We start from the raw sequence: 17,576 nt of genomic DNA, 5'->3' as shown, positions 1-17,576 counted from the left end.
TGGCTCATTGTAACCCAGCTGCAATGTAACCAGAGGAGCTTTCGCCCAGTTTGTGATGGGCTCTACCCTTGTTCCTGTCTTTCAGAAGAAGCGTGAAGAAGACGGTGGGACCACAGATACGGCGACCCTCCTGTCCAATCAGCATGAGAAGGACAGCGGGTTGGGCCGCACGGACGAGAGCACGCGCAACGATGAGAGCTCGGAGCAGGAGAACCTGGCTGACGACCAGACCACCTCATCCAACACGCTGGGCAGCCGCAAGCAACTCGCCTACAGTCAGGACACGCTGGGCAGCGGGGACACGCCCTTCAGCAACGAGTCCTTCATCTCCGCCGACTATGCCGATACTGATTTCCTGGGCATTCCTGCCGACGAGTGTGAGCGCTTCCGGGAGCTTCTGGAGCTGAAGTGCCGAGCACGGAGCGGCAGGCAGCCCGGTCCGTACCAGCCCGGTGCCGACCCAGAGGGTGTGGACAAGGAGCTGGAGCTGCTCAATGAGGAGTTGCGCAGCATTGAGCTGGAGTGCCTGAGCATCGCCAGGTCGCATCGCATGCAGCAGTTACGCGAGCCCTGGATGCTACACAACAGTGGCTTCCGCAACTACAACACCAGCATCGACGCCCGGCGCCACGAGCTGTCAGACATCACCGAGCTGCCCGAGAAGTCGGACAAGGACAGCTCCAGCGCCTACAACACGGGTGAGAGTTGCCGCAGCACACCACTCACACTAGAGCTGTCACCTGACAACTCGCTGCGCCGCGGTGCCGAGCCACGCGGGCCGGGCAGCCGCACGTCCAGGCCGCTGCTGTCTCCCGTCCGCGAGGCGGGTCCAGCCCGTGTTCGCCAGTCCCTCTCGCCTAAAGAAGCTGAGGCTAGCACGCAACCAGAGGCTAGAGAGCGCCGACCGGCCAAGGGTCCAGTGGCACCGCACTCCCCGTACAAACACGCCCACATTCCAGACCATGCCCAGCACTACCAGAGCTACATGCAACTGATCCAGCAGAAGTCGGCCGTGGAGTACGCCCAGAGCCAGGTGAGCCTGCTGAGCGCGTGCAGGGACGCCATGGCGGGGGCAGGAGGCGGAGGAGGAGGTGTTGGGGAGTCCGACCCCAAGGCCGAGTGGAAGGTGAAGATCCGCAGTGATGGGACGCGCTACATCACCAAGCGCCCCGTGCGCGACCGGCTACTTCGTGAACGGGCCCTGCGCATCCGCGAGGAGCGAAGCGGCATGACCACGGACGACGACGCCGCCAGCGAGATGAAGATGGGCCGCTATTGGAGCAAGGAGGAACGCAAGCAGCATGCCGTGCGTGCCAAGGAGCAGCGGCAGCGGAGGGAGCTTATGAAGCAAAGCCGGCTGGACGTCCCACGCGGTGGGGAGCCGGGCGCCGCCGAGGACAAGAAGGAGTTGAGCATCATCGAGCTGAGCCACCGCAAGATGATGAAGAAGAGGAGCAAGAAGATCTTCGATAACTGGATGACTATCCAGGAGCTGCTCACTCACGGCACCAAGTCTCCGGACGGAACAAGAGTCTACAACTCCCTGCTGTCTGTCACGACCGTTTAGGCGGGCAGCCCCAGTGGTGTGCTGTAAATAGGACTCTACCGCTTGGGGTAGAAATTCCTGCCTCGTTCAATGTGGCAACCTTGTAAATATGAAATGGGAGGAGGAGCGTATTCTGAAGGAACTCGAAAGGGCTGCGATGTGGCGTTTTCATTGCTGAAGGTAATGCCAACAACAAAAGGATTTCACAGGCTTTCAGTAATCTTTGTACCTTTGTACCGGTTGTTCTCAAAGATATGTATAAGCAAAAAAACAAGACAAAAAAATGCTGTTACAACTTCTATTGCCTTTGAAAGGTTTCGCGACTGTGGAATGGCCATCTGCTCTGAGTAACAAGCACCAAAACATCGTTTTTTTTTTTTGTTTTTTTTTTTTTTTTAAACAAGCATCATTAATCAGTATTTTATTGTTTATCCATATGTTTTGTTTATTGAATATGAAACGCTATTTAGCTTCGGAGTTAAAGCAGAGTCCTTTTTTGGAAAAATATTTCTGAATTTTGCAAAATAAAACAGCCTTTCTGGTTTGTATGAAACATTCCAGAATAAAGGAAGTTGTTTCATTCTGCAGCTTGCTCCAGCCGGCTCCGACTGACATAACATAAACCATTTGTGCACGGACAGGGGCGGCCTAACATCTGTCTCCTGTCTGTTAAAGTCCAAACGTTTATCCATGCATCTGTTAGACATCATGTAGCATTTTTCACTTAGAAAACAATCTGTTGTCCTGTAAAATGAGAATAAATTATTTAATGTTGTCGAAATGTCGTTAGCTTTTTTTCAACACTATTGACAGCATTTAAAGGTGACTAACTGGTTGATTGTACTGAGCAAAACATCCAGTATCCGGAGAATATTATTAATTTAGCTAGAGAAATTTTATCTCCCTATAATATAGCTCAAATATTCTCCGACGAACATATATTGCATGATGCAATAAAACTTTAGTGGTTTTTAACTGAAAGGTCACCAGTGACATCAGCAACCTCGTCTGGGCCGGTGTATAAATATTAAGATATTTTAATGAGTTCTGGTGAGTATTCACTCAGTTACGGATGATCCAGCACCTCAACATTGTAGAACATCCGACACAGAGGTTCTTACCCATTACACATCTCACGGTTCCAGTGTGATCTGACCTAAACCCAAGTTATTTACAACACTGTAAAGCACAGCTGTATTACAGTTCCGCTTACTTCTGAAGAATATGCTGTAATTCGTCCCCTTCCCATCATAAAGATCAGCACTCGTGGGATTGCTGCATGAGGACCATGTTCCTGTTACGCCTCCCATGAGAGAGCTGATGTCATTCTGCAAGCTCAGCAGTGGCCCTGAGGATGTCTGCACCCACTCTGAATACTGCTGCTGTGTGTGCAGTCATGCCTGACACACGGATCTACGGAGATCCCCTGCATGTTTCTGCTGACCAGCAACCTGCTCTGCTCTCTTTGTTAAGCCGCGTAATCTAAGACACACAGCTGTCTCCATTTTACACAACATATACACAGTACAAAGACAGTCACACTTAGCCAACGTTCAATCACACCGCATAGCAAATCCCCGAAACGGAGGAAGCAAAGCCATACTTGTGCTGTGACGACACCGTATCTAACTTGCCTGTGTTAAGGAAGCGTTTTCTTAGTCCTTTCACTCTCTGCACACACACGCTAATCTTGCTTCAACACAAAGGTTTTCTCCATTTTTACGGTTTCGCATTTTAGATATTGCTCAAGTCTAGATTCATAATTAATTTTACTGCTTAATATACTTGTGAGGATACTGTCACCTCTATATACTGTCAGCATGAATCCTGGGGGTGTTTATGTACACAGTATGCACATACAGTAAACTTATTTGGGTGGTGGGGAGGCAGGAACATATGGCTTTGCTATTCACTGTAAAGCGAAACACATTTCTGAATGTCTTTGCAGGGACCTACCATCTGGTAATAATACCCAGGCAGTTTCCCATTCGCTCACTTACATGCTTCAGAAAGTTCACTTGGTTAAATTAAAAAAATCAGCACATTTGCTTAACTAGGAAAATACCACAAAGCAAATAATTATTTCTGGTTTTTGAGGTAGGGGCAACTTTGTTTTATTTCCATGTAATATGCTTGTGATAAATGAGAGGCAAAGAAGCAAGAGTAATTGCTTGATTTGCTGAATGCATTAATTATATTATGGATAATACTGTATATCTTATGATGAATACGTTGCCATATTGTAGAACATTTTAGAAAATAATTTGAACAAAGAAATGAAATGCACGTTTCTAAACACATTGACAAATTTATTATAGATTGCCTAAACACCAAGCATTAAGTCAGTAGTCCAATAGAAATCTGAGTGCTGCTTAACATCCGCGCCATGATCCCACAGACAAGCAACTTGTGAGAGACACTTGACTTGAGATTGAGAGTGGGGGTGTTATATAGGAGGTGGCTTGAATGGAAGTTGCTTATATTTTATGTTCTTATTACTTCAATATTAGTTTAAATGCCATAACTTGTGGCTATAGGTGGAAATTAGCGGGAGAACATTTTAAAATGGATTTGAGAAAATACTTCTTTACACAGCGTGTTGTTAGAGCAGTGGTTCTCAAACTCGGTCCTCGGGCCCCACTGCCCTGATTGTTTCCCTGCCATCCCTGCCCCACACACAAGTCCCAGCTGTCTTTCAGCTTCTGATTGACAGAACACACCTGATCCAGGTAATCAGCAGTGTGTAGGGCAGAGATAGCTGGGAAACAAGCAGGGCCGAATGGCCTCCTCTCGTTTATAAGGTTCTTATAGGATGCTCCTTGACCTGGCTTTCACAGTGAGCTGACCCATCTCTGGCATGGCTGATAGACAGGGTTAGGGCAAAGTCTTATTGTAGCATTAGAGACTGGGCCAGGGATTCTGCGTTTGGAGGTGCCATTAGGGAAAGGCTCAGGGTGGCATTAGAATCGAGGCTAGCATCAGGATTAATGGTAGAATTAGCGATACATTTTAGGTTATGGTTAGGGTTGATTTAAGTTAAGAATAGGTTTAGCTGTTAAATTATTATGTTTGTGTTCAATCTACTATTAGGATTGGTGTGAGGGTTTGAGAGGATTGACTTTAGGGTTAATTTTAGGTTTTGGTTCGGTGATGGCTTTAGGATTACAGGTAGGCATTCATATCCCACTGGTTACTAGATCATCACACCATCATCTAAAGGAATGAACCTTTATGTGATGCATGTGATGACATAAAAAAAAAACTGGGCCACAAAAGTAGAGGGAAAGATCAAACTAATCTCTCAAAATTATAAGGGGAGGGTGGAGCCCCAGGCATTGATTGCCAAGCCCTCGCGGTTTGTTTGCCCTTGTGTGCCGCGTCGTTATCTCCCACTTACAAGTGTGTACACAGTATCCTCTCCCAGCATAATTCATACGGAGGGTGCGAGCTGCCTTCTGAAAAAGCAATCAATTACATCCCAGTACGACCCTGCTTCCACAGCTTGTCCGATTAGCATAATCACTCTGGTTAAATAACGGAGATTAAACACGGAGACAGAGGTGCTTTATCTAGGCGGCTACCTTTAAAAGTCCCCAAAGTGATGAAAGAAAGGAGTCTCTCAGCATGATAGATGGCCAAGCACACAGAGGAAATGAGTGGCTCCCATAGGGCGACGGAGACCTGCATTCTGTTGCCATGGTTTCACTTCATTAGCCTTTCACACCGGGGAAACAACAGCATTGCCCAAACCAGGAATAAAGCACAAGTCTGCGGGACATATAGCTGTTTTTGTGAAAGACCCTACAATGTGTATTTGTTTTGTGCAACTTTGGGTGCTTTTTATGTTTCGTTTTTTTGTTCATTTTTGGTGCTGGGTTTCATTTATTTCGGCAAAGTAATAGAACAGCAGTGATCAAAATGATGATCACCCTGTATCAAACTCACCCGTGGAAACTTCATGCTCCTCAGGCAGACGAATGAAAGCAGATGAGGCAGGTCTGACGGTTCCTGATGCAGTGTCTAAGTGTGGCCATAATTCCCCCGTGCACTCGTGCAATGGCCCTTTTCACTGGCAATGGATCACACTAATGTTACCACAAGGACACATCTGATCAATCACAGAATGGTTTTGGGGAAATAGCTCACATTTTAAAATCACTGATAATGATGTAAAACCAGACACAGCTGGAAACATTTATACAGCACTTTGTTATGTAGTGTAACAATTACCTACATCTTAGGGTGGACTCACACTTCAGTCGTCTTAACAACTTAACGATCCTGGCCCAATCACGTTTTCGTCATCCCTGCGCAACTTTTTGTGTTGAAAAAAGCATAGGAAGGAAAGCATTTTCACACAGCAGGATGGAATTCACAAACCATGTTCTTATTTTGAGTCTTATTTGAAGTCGTTTTGGGCACTGTGATACTCAGATTTACCCAGGATGCAATGTAGCAATTTTTATTTATTCATGTTGCACAAAGAAAAAGATACTCCCACCTTATATCAAATGTCTGAGTTTGTGCCAACCAATGTTACACAGGATAAACGATACGGAAAAGGTACGGCATTTAAAAGCATCGATTGAAAATGACCTTCTGGATTATACGGCGGAAGGAGGATGGCGCATAATGGATGAGGATTCAAATTAAGAGAGAAACCAGTTGTGTGGAAGCACTTCACATTAAAAGAATGAAAATGCAGTCATCTTTCAGTATTGCAAAGTAGAACTTAAAAATCAGTATGACATCAGTATGACATCAGAATGACATCAGAATGACTACAGTTCAACTACATCTATGTAGGCAGATAGAACTTATCTATTGACAGAGCCTGTTAATAAGTTGGTGGTGTTGCAGTTGGCTGTACCAACAGACACAAAGCACGTTCGACAAATCATTTGCTTTTGATCAATAACCTCTCATTGCCAGATGAATGTCTTTTTGTGATCAGTTCCTGTTCGCTTTCCTCTTTTTCGCTCGTTTTTGTTGAATTCTTCACGATTGTGCTGCAATGTCTATGAATTGCACAGGAAGGAGGAGAACAATGATTATGATGAGCGCATGGGAAGCTCAAGCAAATGTGGCAAACTTTAGACTGTTTTTGGACCTGCAGTATATGTACTAAATAATGTTGAAAAGAGACATCATTAAAATTGCAAACCTTTCTGATCTTTGTTTTCTATAACCGATGATGATGATTCATCCAGTAATCATTTATATATAATATAATAAATACCAGCTGATTATAAGTATCATTGGGAAGGAAAGGAAATTCACGAACCCACCAAAAGCCACGCAGACACAGGAAGAACATGCCAACTCCACACACGCCATGCGGGCACAGCACTGCCCACTGCGATACTTTTGGTTGATGAGAACCTCCAGTGCAAGGATTTGGTCGATGGTAGACTTCTTAGGTGTAAAACCAGACTGCTCTGGTTGCTGGTAGGTGAGTAATAATCACAGATGACCCTGGCAAGGACCTTATCCAGCACTGAGAGCAGTGTTATTCCCCTGTAGTTGCCACAATACAGGAGATCCGCCTTCCCTTTCTAGACAAGGACTACAAGTCCCATTTTCCAGTCAGTTAGGATGATGCCCGATGCCTGATTGGTTGCAATGTCAGGAGGACAGCCTTACCACCAGCCTGGAGAAGTTCACCCCAGATACCACAGATCCGTGCGGCCTTCCCTGCCACCAGATGACACCCAAGAAGTGCCTTAGCCTGAATGCCATAATATGCTCGAGTGACATCAGACATCATCGGGAGAAGCCAATCTGCCGCTCCAACAGTTACTCACTGAGTATGGCAGCCGTCAGAGCGACCAGACCAAAAGTAGGTATACCCACTTACAGAGATCCCCGGTCTGCGCAACTCAGAGAGTGCCGCCACCGTAAAGCGGCATTAACGAAGCTCCCCCAACAGAAGAGGGAGACGGTCATCCTGTAACAGAGACAAAACACCCCTACATGCCTCCCCAGGTGGCCGCCCCAAACTGGGATCCAAGTGGCGCTGTTAAAAAAGTAAAAAGCTGATATATCATCCCATTTACAGTAAAAAAAGAGGAGTGTTGAGTGGCTCAACAGGCTAAGCCTCTGTGCCTGTGATCAGAAGGGGTCCAGTCTGAGTCTGGCCTCAGCAGAATAGTCACATGTCTGTGGGCCCTTGGGAAAAACACTTAGCCTTCAGCTTCATGCCTTCCATAGGTGGCTGCCCTTTGCTGATTCTCCAAGCCTGCTCTCATCTGTCGCTGTTTAAAGGAGGGCAGGATGAGGAAGGTGAAAAGAGAAACTCCCCCACTGGGATCAGTAAGGTATCATTCATTCTATTCATCCTGTCTCATTACACATACGATCGATCAATATATTTGAACTGATAAGACAACAAATATGGCAGGAAATGGAAAAAAGAGACACAGTGTCTGATTCCCCATCTTGTACAAATCACAATGTGCTGTAGATTCAGCGCTGCCTGCATCTCTACAGGCTTCTGCTTCTGAACATCATCCTTTGTCTCATTACCAAGTGTGTGACAATCAGATATCTGTGCCACGATATGTAAATCTGCTTTTGATAAGGTTTCTGTATTTATTTTGCCCTGAATTTTATATTCAGATGGCGAAGCGTAAACATTTATTCTCAGCCTCTCCTTGCATGTTATTTGCCCCAAACTGATGGATCTTCTCTTGCGAGAAATTAATATAATGCCCAGAATCACAGGCTTTAGCCCCAGGTCAGTAAGTTCATTGCTTCTTCTTTATCTAAATCTCAGTAGAGTCAGTCATTATTATTTCATGAGTAACAGCAAACCTGATGAAATCGAGTGGATATGTGGTACATAGTAGCCACAAAGCGTTTAAACTGGCTGCATCACAGAGACATTTTAAACTCATATCAATTATTTATGGAGGCTGATTGGACCACTGACAGCCACGACTAACAAGTATTCTGGTGTTGTCATAATTCACGTGTTTGTCATGGGTTTGAGCCCAGCCTCAACATGTTTGTGTTTTCTCATGTTTGGTTCCTGTTGTGCATTGGGAGTATTTTGACATAGTTCCTTGTTTTGTACCTTTAAGAAATTTACAAACGAGAGGAGGGCATTCGGCCCATCAAGCTCGTTTGGGGAGAATTTAACTAATAGCTCAGAGCTGTTAAAATTTTATCTAGCTCTGATTTAAAGGAACCCAGGGTTTTAGCTTGTGCTACACTAACAGGAAGACTATTCCATACTCCAACTACATGCTGTGTAAAGAAGTGTTTTCTCAAATTCTCCCACTAACTTCCACTTATGGCCACGAGTTCTAGTATTTAAACTAATATTGAAGTAACCATTTGGCTGAACAGCATCTAGACCTGTTAGAATCTTATATACCTGGATCATGTCCCCTCTTAGTCTCCTTTGCTCTCCTCTCCTCATAGACATTCCTCTAAGATCAGGAATCATTCTTGTCGCCCTACGTTGCACCTTTTCCAAGGCAGCAATGTCCTTCTTAAGGTATGGTGACCAAACCTGCACACAATATTCTAGGTGGGGTCTTACCAAGGAATTATATAATCGTAGCATCACCTCCCTTGCTTTCAACTCCACACATCTAGAGATGTAACCCTAACATCCTATTGGCCTTTTTATTGCTTCCTGGATGAGGCTGGGCTTTCATACTGGGATTTGGGTGGGATTGGGGTGGAATGATGCTGGGCTTTCGTACTGGGATTTGGGTGGGATGATGCTGGGCTGTGGTTATTTCTGGTAACACATAGACACCATTTGCTTGACAGCCAGGCACGGATTTATATAAAAACCCATCTTTATCTTTTAATGTCTGGCACCGACCATCAAAGCAAATTCCTTGTGTGTGTCAACGTACTTGGCAATAAACTCTATTCCGATTATGATTCTGATGAGTACAATGTGCGTCAGGTTACTCTACAGGCAGAAGGAGCATTTCTGCTCATCACTTTACTGCTGATAAATTTTCAGCTGAATAGCTGAAGCTTAGGGTTATTAAGTCCTGCTTCATAATCAATTTAGAACCTGAGCCTGCCCAGGCTAAAACTCATTTTATCCATATAGTGTATCTGAAAATCAGGTTTTGTTTTTTTTTATTTTATTTTAATATACTTTGTTTTCAAATAGAGTTCATGTGTAATGTTGATTTGGCATGGAATACAGATGCCAGTTCATCAAAAAGCAGTATTTTGGGAGAAAATCTACAAGTGAGAAATGCATACACATGCAAACTCCGCTGAAAAATTACCAGGGATTAGAGGCCACAAACAAATGTGTGGGAAACCACAGAGCAACTGTGCTGCCCAATATCAGTGGCAACATTTGTCAGAAACTCATACATCACAAACTCCCTGACACATTGAGGTTAAAAAAAGACAATTTTTGAATGAAGTAACTATGGATGACAAATGATTGTCAGGTTCAGTCAAGCAATGAACAACCATCAGTATCAGCCCTTAAATTAAATGCTAGCATCTCAATAGTTAGAGGATGTTCTTTATGATCATTGTCCTCTTCCTTTATTAAAATTCTACACTCCAATTTTCTTAACAGTTGGTAATAGAATTGCACAATATACATTAGTGTCGACATTCACATTTTTTACCGAATTTACAGTCACACATTCATATCACACAAATAAAACACCTTAATATCTGAACCTTTTTGTACATGTTGTGATAATTTCATATTCCCTGTTCATCTGACTGCAGGATTTACTGAGATCTCTATTTGGACATAGAGCTACCGAGAGCTTTCCTGTAGGAGGTGCCGGGAGCTTTCCTGTAGGAGGTACCGAGAGCTTTCCTGTAGGAGGTGCCAAGAGCTTTCCTGTAGGAGGTGCCGGGAGCTTTCCTGTAGGAGATACTGAGAGCTTTCCTGTAGGAGGTGCCGAGAGCTTTCCTGTAGGAGGTACCGAGAGCTTTCCTGTAGGAGGTGCCGAGAGCTTTCCTGTAGGAGGTACCGAGAGCTTCCCTGTAGGAGGTGCCGGGAGTTTTCCTGTAGGAGGTGCCGAGAGCTTTCCTGTAGGAGGTACCGAGAGCTTCCCTGAAGGAGGTGCCGGGAGGTTTCCTGTGGGAGGTACCGAAAGCTTTCCTGTAGGAGGTGCTGGGAGCTTTCCTGTAGGAGGTACTGAGAGCTTTCCTGTAGGAGGTACCGAGAGCTTTCCTGTAGGAGGTACCGGGAGCTTTCCTGTAGGAGGTACTGAGAGCTTTCCTGTAGGAGGTACCGAGAGCTTTCCTGTAGGAGGTACCGGGAGCTTTCCTGTATGAGGTGCTGTGAGCTTTCCTGTACGAAGTGCCGTGAGCTTTCCTGTAGGAGGTACTGAGAGCTTTTCTGTAGGAGGTACTGAGAGATTTCCTGTAGGAGGTGCCGAGAGCTTTCCTGTAGGAGGTGCCAGGAGCTTTCCTGTAGGAGGTACTGAGAGCTTTCCTGTAGGAGGTGCCGGGAGCTTTCCTGTAGGAGGTGCCAGGAGCTTTCCTGTAGGAGGTACTGAGAGCTTTCCTGTAGGAGGTGCCGAGAGCTTTCCTGTAGGAGGTGCCAGGAGCTTTCCTGTAGGAGGTACTGAGAGCTTTCCTGTAGGAGGTGCCGAGAGCTTTCCTGTAGGAGGTGCCGGGAGCTTTCCTGTAGTAGGTTCCGGGAGCTTTCCTGTAGGAGGTGCCGAGATACATTTAGGTAATTGCTTCATGGATTTAGATCTTCCTGTCAGCTCTCCTCAGCTGAATTGTTCCAGTTTGCCTCATCAGCGTCTCCTGTGTTAACCTCACACTTGGGAAAGCTCGCCTCATGGATGACACGGCGGCAGGGAACAGCTGGCCAGGCTGCCCTGTGTGACTGTCCATCTCCAGCTGACCAATGAGAGATGGGAGTGCAAGTAGGCCAACAATCATAGAGGAGGGAAAGCCATGCAGTACAGACAGCTGGGGTAACGGAGCTCTCAGCAGACCTGCATGGGACAGTCAACATGGGGTGTGATGGTCACTCCGAGATGAAAAGCAAACCATCATTAAGTCCTCATTAGTTTACAGTAGCTTGACTCTTGTGTCCAAATGTCAGATACAGCAGCAGCTGTCGTGTGCCTTAGAATGGAAGTTTTTCTAGTGTAGACATCTTTTTAACCCTGACCGCTGCATTCATAGGTTAGAGCCTTTACTGGTTATTTTTGTGACTTGTATTATTACTTTTAGTATTATTGGAAAGAGCTATGATCTCAAAGAATTGCAATGATGTATGTCTCATTTACATTTGTCGTAGACATGAACGTCTCCTGGACACATAAAGTGCCAGTCCACGCTTTTAAGTTGATTTATCACGTTACATCTTTATTTGCAGACAAACCTTTAGCACGTTAACCCCAGTGACTCATCCCAGTGCCTTAACCTCATGCCTTAGCCACCCATATGCTGTACGTTTCACCAGGAGAGCTATTACTGCCTCCTACGCTTTCTGTGATCATCTTTTACACATTTCGCCATTAACCGGCAATATTTAAATTCAAAGTGCTTTTTTTCTAAGCACGTCTCTTGTTTCCAAAGCATTTTGTTCTCTTAATGCACAATTACACTAGAGGTAACACCCTGTTTTCAGAAAATCAAGGTGCAAATCCCAGTAAAACCATGTATGTCACTGATTGGTATTAAACAGATGCTGTTGTTGTGATTCTGGCTGCTTCTGAAACTGTTACAAATGCTATTGTAAGAGTCTATAGGTATAGCAAAAGAAGCAGTTTTTCTGATTGTTATTGTTCCAGGACATGTTGGTCTGAAAAGCATTAAAACCTGTCAGCTCGGGCTCCCGTTCCATGTTACGTCTGTGAGTAAAACCTCTCCGCTGGGGCTCCCGTTCCATGTCACGTCTGTGAGTAAAACCTGTCAGCTCAGGCTCCCATTCCATGTCACGTCTGTGAGTAAAACCTCTCCGCTGGGGCTCCCGTTCCATGTCACGTCTGTGAGTAAAACCTGTCAGCTCGGACTCCCGTTCCATGTCACGTCAGTGAGTAAAACCTGTCAGCTCAGGCTCCCATTCCATGTCACATCTGTGAGTAAAATCTGTCAGCTCGGGCTCCCGTTCCATGTCACGTCTGTGAGTAAAATCTGTCAGCTCGGGCTCCCATTCCATGTCACATCAGTGAGTAAAACCTGTAAGCTCGGACTCCTGTTCCATGTCACGTCAGTGAGTAAAACCTGTCAGCTTGGGCTCCCGGTCCTGGCGTATCTGTAGCACTACGTGAACTGGTATGACCCCCTTTCTATATGCACCTCAGTGATCATCTATCACCTGTAAGCTCACAAATGACAAAGAAGCCGTAGATGGGCACACTCACACACCACTCACTCACACACCACATACAGTACACGCATCATTCACACCCATGGGCAAACTGGCAACTCCAATTAACCTCAGCATGCTTTTGGACTGGGGAGGGGGACCGGAGAACCTGGAGGAAACCCCACAATGACACGTAGATGTCCGTGTGGACTGCATTCTTCAAATCATTGATTTATTTGATTATTTGTGTGTTTTTAGTCACATTTGCTTCATAGTGGTTACAAGCATCTACAACACAGCTTAAAGTAATTTGTCCTATGAGGAAGGCTGGAGTCCTTCCTTTCAGGAACGCTGACAGCGTTTGCACCCTGCATATGGGTTACACTGCATTTGACGGGGAACAGATACTTAGTAGTAACTCATTTACTACTATAGAACAAATTGTGAACAAATTTAGTCACTAATTGAGATAAATGATGCCTCGTGATTCATTGATGTATTAACATGAGATCAATATGTACGATTTAGTTTGTGGTTAATTGTTTTTTTTCTCCTTACTTGGTTTTTGGTTCCTCTCCTCCGTTGCCATCTGGCTTTCTTTCTTTAATTTCTTTCCTTCCTTTTTCCTGTTCTCTATTAATCTCTCTAATGATGTTTTACGTATCGCAACACATCCATGTAAAGCACTTTGGAATGACTCTGTTGTGAAAGGCGGTATATAAAAATAAATTGCATTGAACTGAACTGAATTAAGGATGCAAAGCTGGCTTTCTTGTGGTTAACCTTTAAACTTTACATTGATGTGTTAAGTTCAACGGTCACCTGGCCGAGACGTCATTGTTGGTAGCCTTGACCTGTGTGCGGAGTCCTTTCTCTTCCACATGCCTCCAGAATGGGAGTTTTCCACAGTAGCCCTTCACCTTATATTTTTGCATGCAGGGACTGTTTCTGTTACACTCTGAGCATGTTGTGTTTGCATTTCCCTCAAAAATACTGCCTGCATGTTGTTAATCTGATGCATTGTGACAATTTTTGTCTGCATCCTTTGGAAAAAGTTTCTTTGCACATTAGCATCTGAATATGTTTGTGCAGAGAAGATAAAACATATTTTTACAGACCCTCTCAAAATAAGTATGAGAATAACCTTTTTTTTTTTAATCCAAAAGACCTGTATAATATAGAGGAGATCTCTCATTGGCCATGTTATATATTTATATATTTCTCCAAGCAGTAACACATGATGGCCATCTGAAACAACAGCGGCCTTTGCGTGTCATGAAAAGGAAGAAGGGAGTGTTTCAAAGGGTTTGCGTTGAGCACTCAGAGTTCCAAATGAATGAAGATGTGGGCTTTTAATGGAGCTGTGAGCTCTACAGCGTCCTCTTTAAATAAGCAGGATTCAGGAGAGCTGCTCTTCTGTTGATTGCATGTGATAGCTGGAAATGCTCATCAGTGCTGCAGCATGTTAGCCTTCTCAGCTGAGTGCACAGTGAAAGGTCCCCTGGCAACACACAGTCTGTAAAATAAAAGTCCTGGCAGAAGCTTGACTGTTTTAAATATTGCGGGCGTGACTTTCATCAGCGTAAGGAATAACTTATTTGGGTAATAATGATGATGGTGCTGATGACATCAGCATCCAGTTTTCCCCCAAAGTAGCTAGTTAACCAATTTATACATTAAATTAGCAGATTATTCATTCATTCATCTGTCTCCTTTACCACTTGCCCTCTGCAGGGTCAGAGGTCAGGCTGCACAGTACTGCATCACAATAATAATTGCGGTTATGTGTTGCATAAGTAATAATCACCAGGGGTTTAGATGAAGGAACATACACAAGGTAAAAAGACATTGGTGGTGTGACAGTACTTTGCAGTTTAAAGTCCGACATGTTAATTAAACATAAAGATACACAAATGCATACAGATTACTAACTTTTGGGTACCATAACATGTCATGAATATTTTAGGCAAACTATTGATCTGCTTATCAAATTGTGGCCGTGAGTAAACGTCCGTGCAAATGTTTATGTCCGTCATGTGATGCACGGGTGATTATTGCTCAGCTGCCAAATAATCGCGATGTAGTATAGTGCAGGTATAATCAGGGGGGTCCGGAGTCTATCCCAGAAGCTAAAGCCACAAGGCCAGGAATAACCCAAGGTTGGGGTGCCAACCCATCGCAGGGCACACTCACACACCACTCACTCACACACCACACACTCACACACCACTCACTCACACACCACATACACGCATCATTCACACCCATGGGCAAACTGGGAACTCCAATTAACCTCAGCATGCTTTTGGACTGGGGGGGCGTGGGGGGGACTGGAAAACCTGGAGGAAACCCCACAATGACACGGAAAGGACATTCAAACTCCACACGTGCAGAGCTGGGGCAAATTAATCAAAGTGAAATATTTTTCTTACAAGTATAAAAACAGAAACTGTCCGAAAACCTGACGCAGCAACCTTTGGACTATAAGAACTTCCTCAACCGTGAGTTCTGCTTCATGCTGATGTGCAGATGATGGAGATCTGTGAGGCAGCATGGAATCTCTCCTCCGTCTTTTCGGTTGTGAAGCTCCCACACATGCTCCGAGCTGTTACACTAGTACCTGAGCATTCAATCAATGCTTAGCATAGCTGCACTTGTGCTATTTAAAAGTTAACTAGGCATATGTGTTTGCAATTTGCTATTTGCCTCATTTTCCACATCACTTTGGGCAAAAGCATTTGCAAAATAAATTTAAAGTTAACATAAATTACCCGTAAGGGCAAAGGAATAAGGCACCTGTACTTCCAAAACCTCTCATGCAGTGTTTCTCTATCCAGTCCTCAGGGACCCACAGAGAGTTCACATTTTGCTCCTTCCCAGCCACCAGTAGGGAGCGAAAATATGGACTCTCCAGCAGGGACCTGAGAGAGAGCAAAAACATGGACCGTCTGCGGGTCCCCGAGAACCGGGTTGGGAAACACTGCTCAAACGCCTTCTGTTACCCTGATGGGAAAAAAGAAGGAGAGTCCAGCCGAGAAGCCTTGAGGACCAACAGAGGAATGTATTTATGTTTGTGTCGCCACTGCATCCCAGAAGCATCCGGTAGACCTTTGGATCCTGTCATTTGTGAGATCCATGAAGAGTTCAGAGGGTTTTGGGCTTTCAATGGCGTCAGATAACCCATACTGGCTCTTTAATACCTGATCTATGCCCATCCGGTGGATATAAAGGGAACACAAGCCTGAACGAGAGCCTGCTTCCGAAACGCAGCTGAATGACGGTGTTGTTAATTCGCACGGCCTGATTTCACAGACCTTCACAGACCCCAGAAATAACTGCATTAACACAGACTGCCGGTATTTAATGCAAGGGGTCTTCACAGAGTGAGGCCGTCAGTTGGGGCACGAAAGGGGGGCCAACAGCTCCCGTCCACCAGGGAAATGCAGACTGGGGCTGCAGAGCCAGGCATTGCTGCCCGCTTTCACCCACCAGCAATCGATTTAAAAACTCTTACCATAAATAACCTTAAAGATTACATTAAACCCGAGGAAATGTCCTGTGTTTAAAGGCCAACTCTATTCATACTAATCTTTTTTTGAGTTTTATAAGCACTTGATTTGTAATATCTAAAATTTCTTTCTTAATGAGTTTGCAGTACATGGGGCCCAGTAAGATTTATAGTAACTATTTCCCCAGCTGGTGACAGTGTGAAGGAGAGACAACCTCCCACTGTGAAGGAGAGACAGCCTCCCACTGTGAAAGCCAGTATAGCCCGAATTCAAATGTTACTCTCTGATTCCAAGTCTCCCTTATCCAGTTATCGCTTCTCCCCACGATTGGCTTGTGTCTCTCACCCCGGACACATTACAAAAGAAGAATCTGTCTGAAAACAAAAGCTGATGCTCAGTGAAATCCTACACAGTACAGTGAAAGCTACAATAACTAGAAAACTGGAAAATGAGTATTATATATAAAGATTGCCTCTACTCGGCATTGCGGATTCTGAGTCACGGCGTATTGTGGGAGTACAAAGCAGGAGGACATTCGTTCTGAATGGATATAAATTAAAAACAAATATTAGCAATAATGAACTACCTACACTGCACTTTCCCTCTGCTCACATGAACTGTGTCCCGGATTATGAATCTTTGTAAAATTGCCCCAGAGAGTCTCAATGGAGGTATTTTATCGACCATTAGAGCTTACAACAGCTCCAACATGATGATGTAAGACTGGACAGAGCAGCACCATGAGAGGAAAATGTTCAGCATTACATTCTCAAACATGTCAGATTAGTCACAATCGATCAGCGAACAAAGGGTTTATCTGTCGTTCTTGAATTCCCTGTACACCATAATATATTTGCAATTACCTGAAGCTTTTACTGGTAATTTCTTAAAGTGCTGATGTAAGAACAGTCGGGTGAGGTACCCTTCCCTTGGATGCTGGATGCAGGTCATCCCTGCTCTTCATTATATCCTGCGGTTTAATCTTTGGGCCGTGGAGCCCAAGCCCAAGAAATAGCGGCCTGCCGGGTCCCACCACCTTACCCTTGCATTGCTCACAAAGAGTCCAATCAATAGTCACAATCGCATGCTTTGAGGAGCCGCTTGTAGCTGTCAGTGGATGGATCTAGGGCTGGGGGGATGCAGTTTATTTCCATTATCTTAATTGTTCTTCTCAGACCAGTGCAATTACCGCTCTGAGCTAAATATAACCCTAAATATCTATGACCAGTGGCTACTTCATTAA

At 44.8% G+C, this 17,576-nt stretch overlaps 1 protein-coding gene across 3 annotated transcripts in view; it reads left to right on the top strand.

The window, feature by feature from the left end:
• Nucleotides 1-2,327, top strand: part of pdzrn3b (PDZ domain containing RING finger 3b) — a 74,857-nt gene extending 72,530 nt beyond the window's left edge. For 2 of the 3 annotated variants that reach the window (XM_049023058.1, XM_049023061.1), the window contains one exon: nt 86-2,327. In XM_049023058.1, the coding sequence (XP_048879015.1) occupies nt 86-1,567 (1,482 nt within the window). In that variant the 3' untranslated portion in view covers nt 1,568-2,327. The remainder of the gene's footprint in view (nt 1-85) is intronic. The other variant, XM_049023059.1, reaches the window with a different exon arrangement.
• Nucleotides 2,328-17,576: the final 15,249 nt, after the last annotated feature.

The sequence above is a fragment of the Brienomyrus brachyistius genome, chromosome 8 (assembly GCF_023856365.1).
Source record: "Brienomyrus brachyistius isolate T26 chromosome 8, BBRACH_0.4, whole genome shotgun sequence".
Classification (NCBI taxonomy): Eukaryota; Metazoa; Chordata; class Actinopteri; order Osteoglossiformes; family Mormyridae; genus Brienomyrus; species Brienomyrus brachyistius.
The sequence above is the reverse complement of the archived record's forward strand: the minus strand, read 5'-3'. Positions and strand labels throughout refer to the sequence as shown.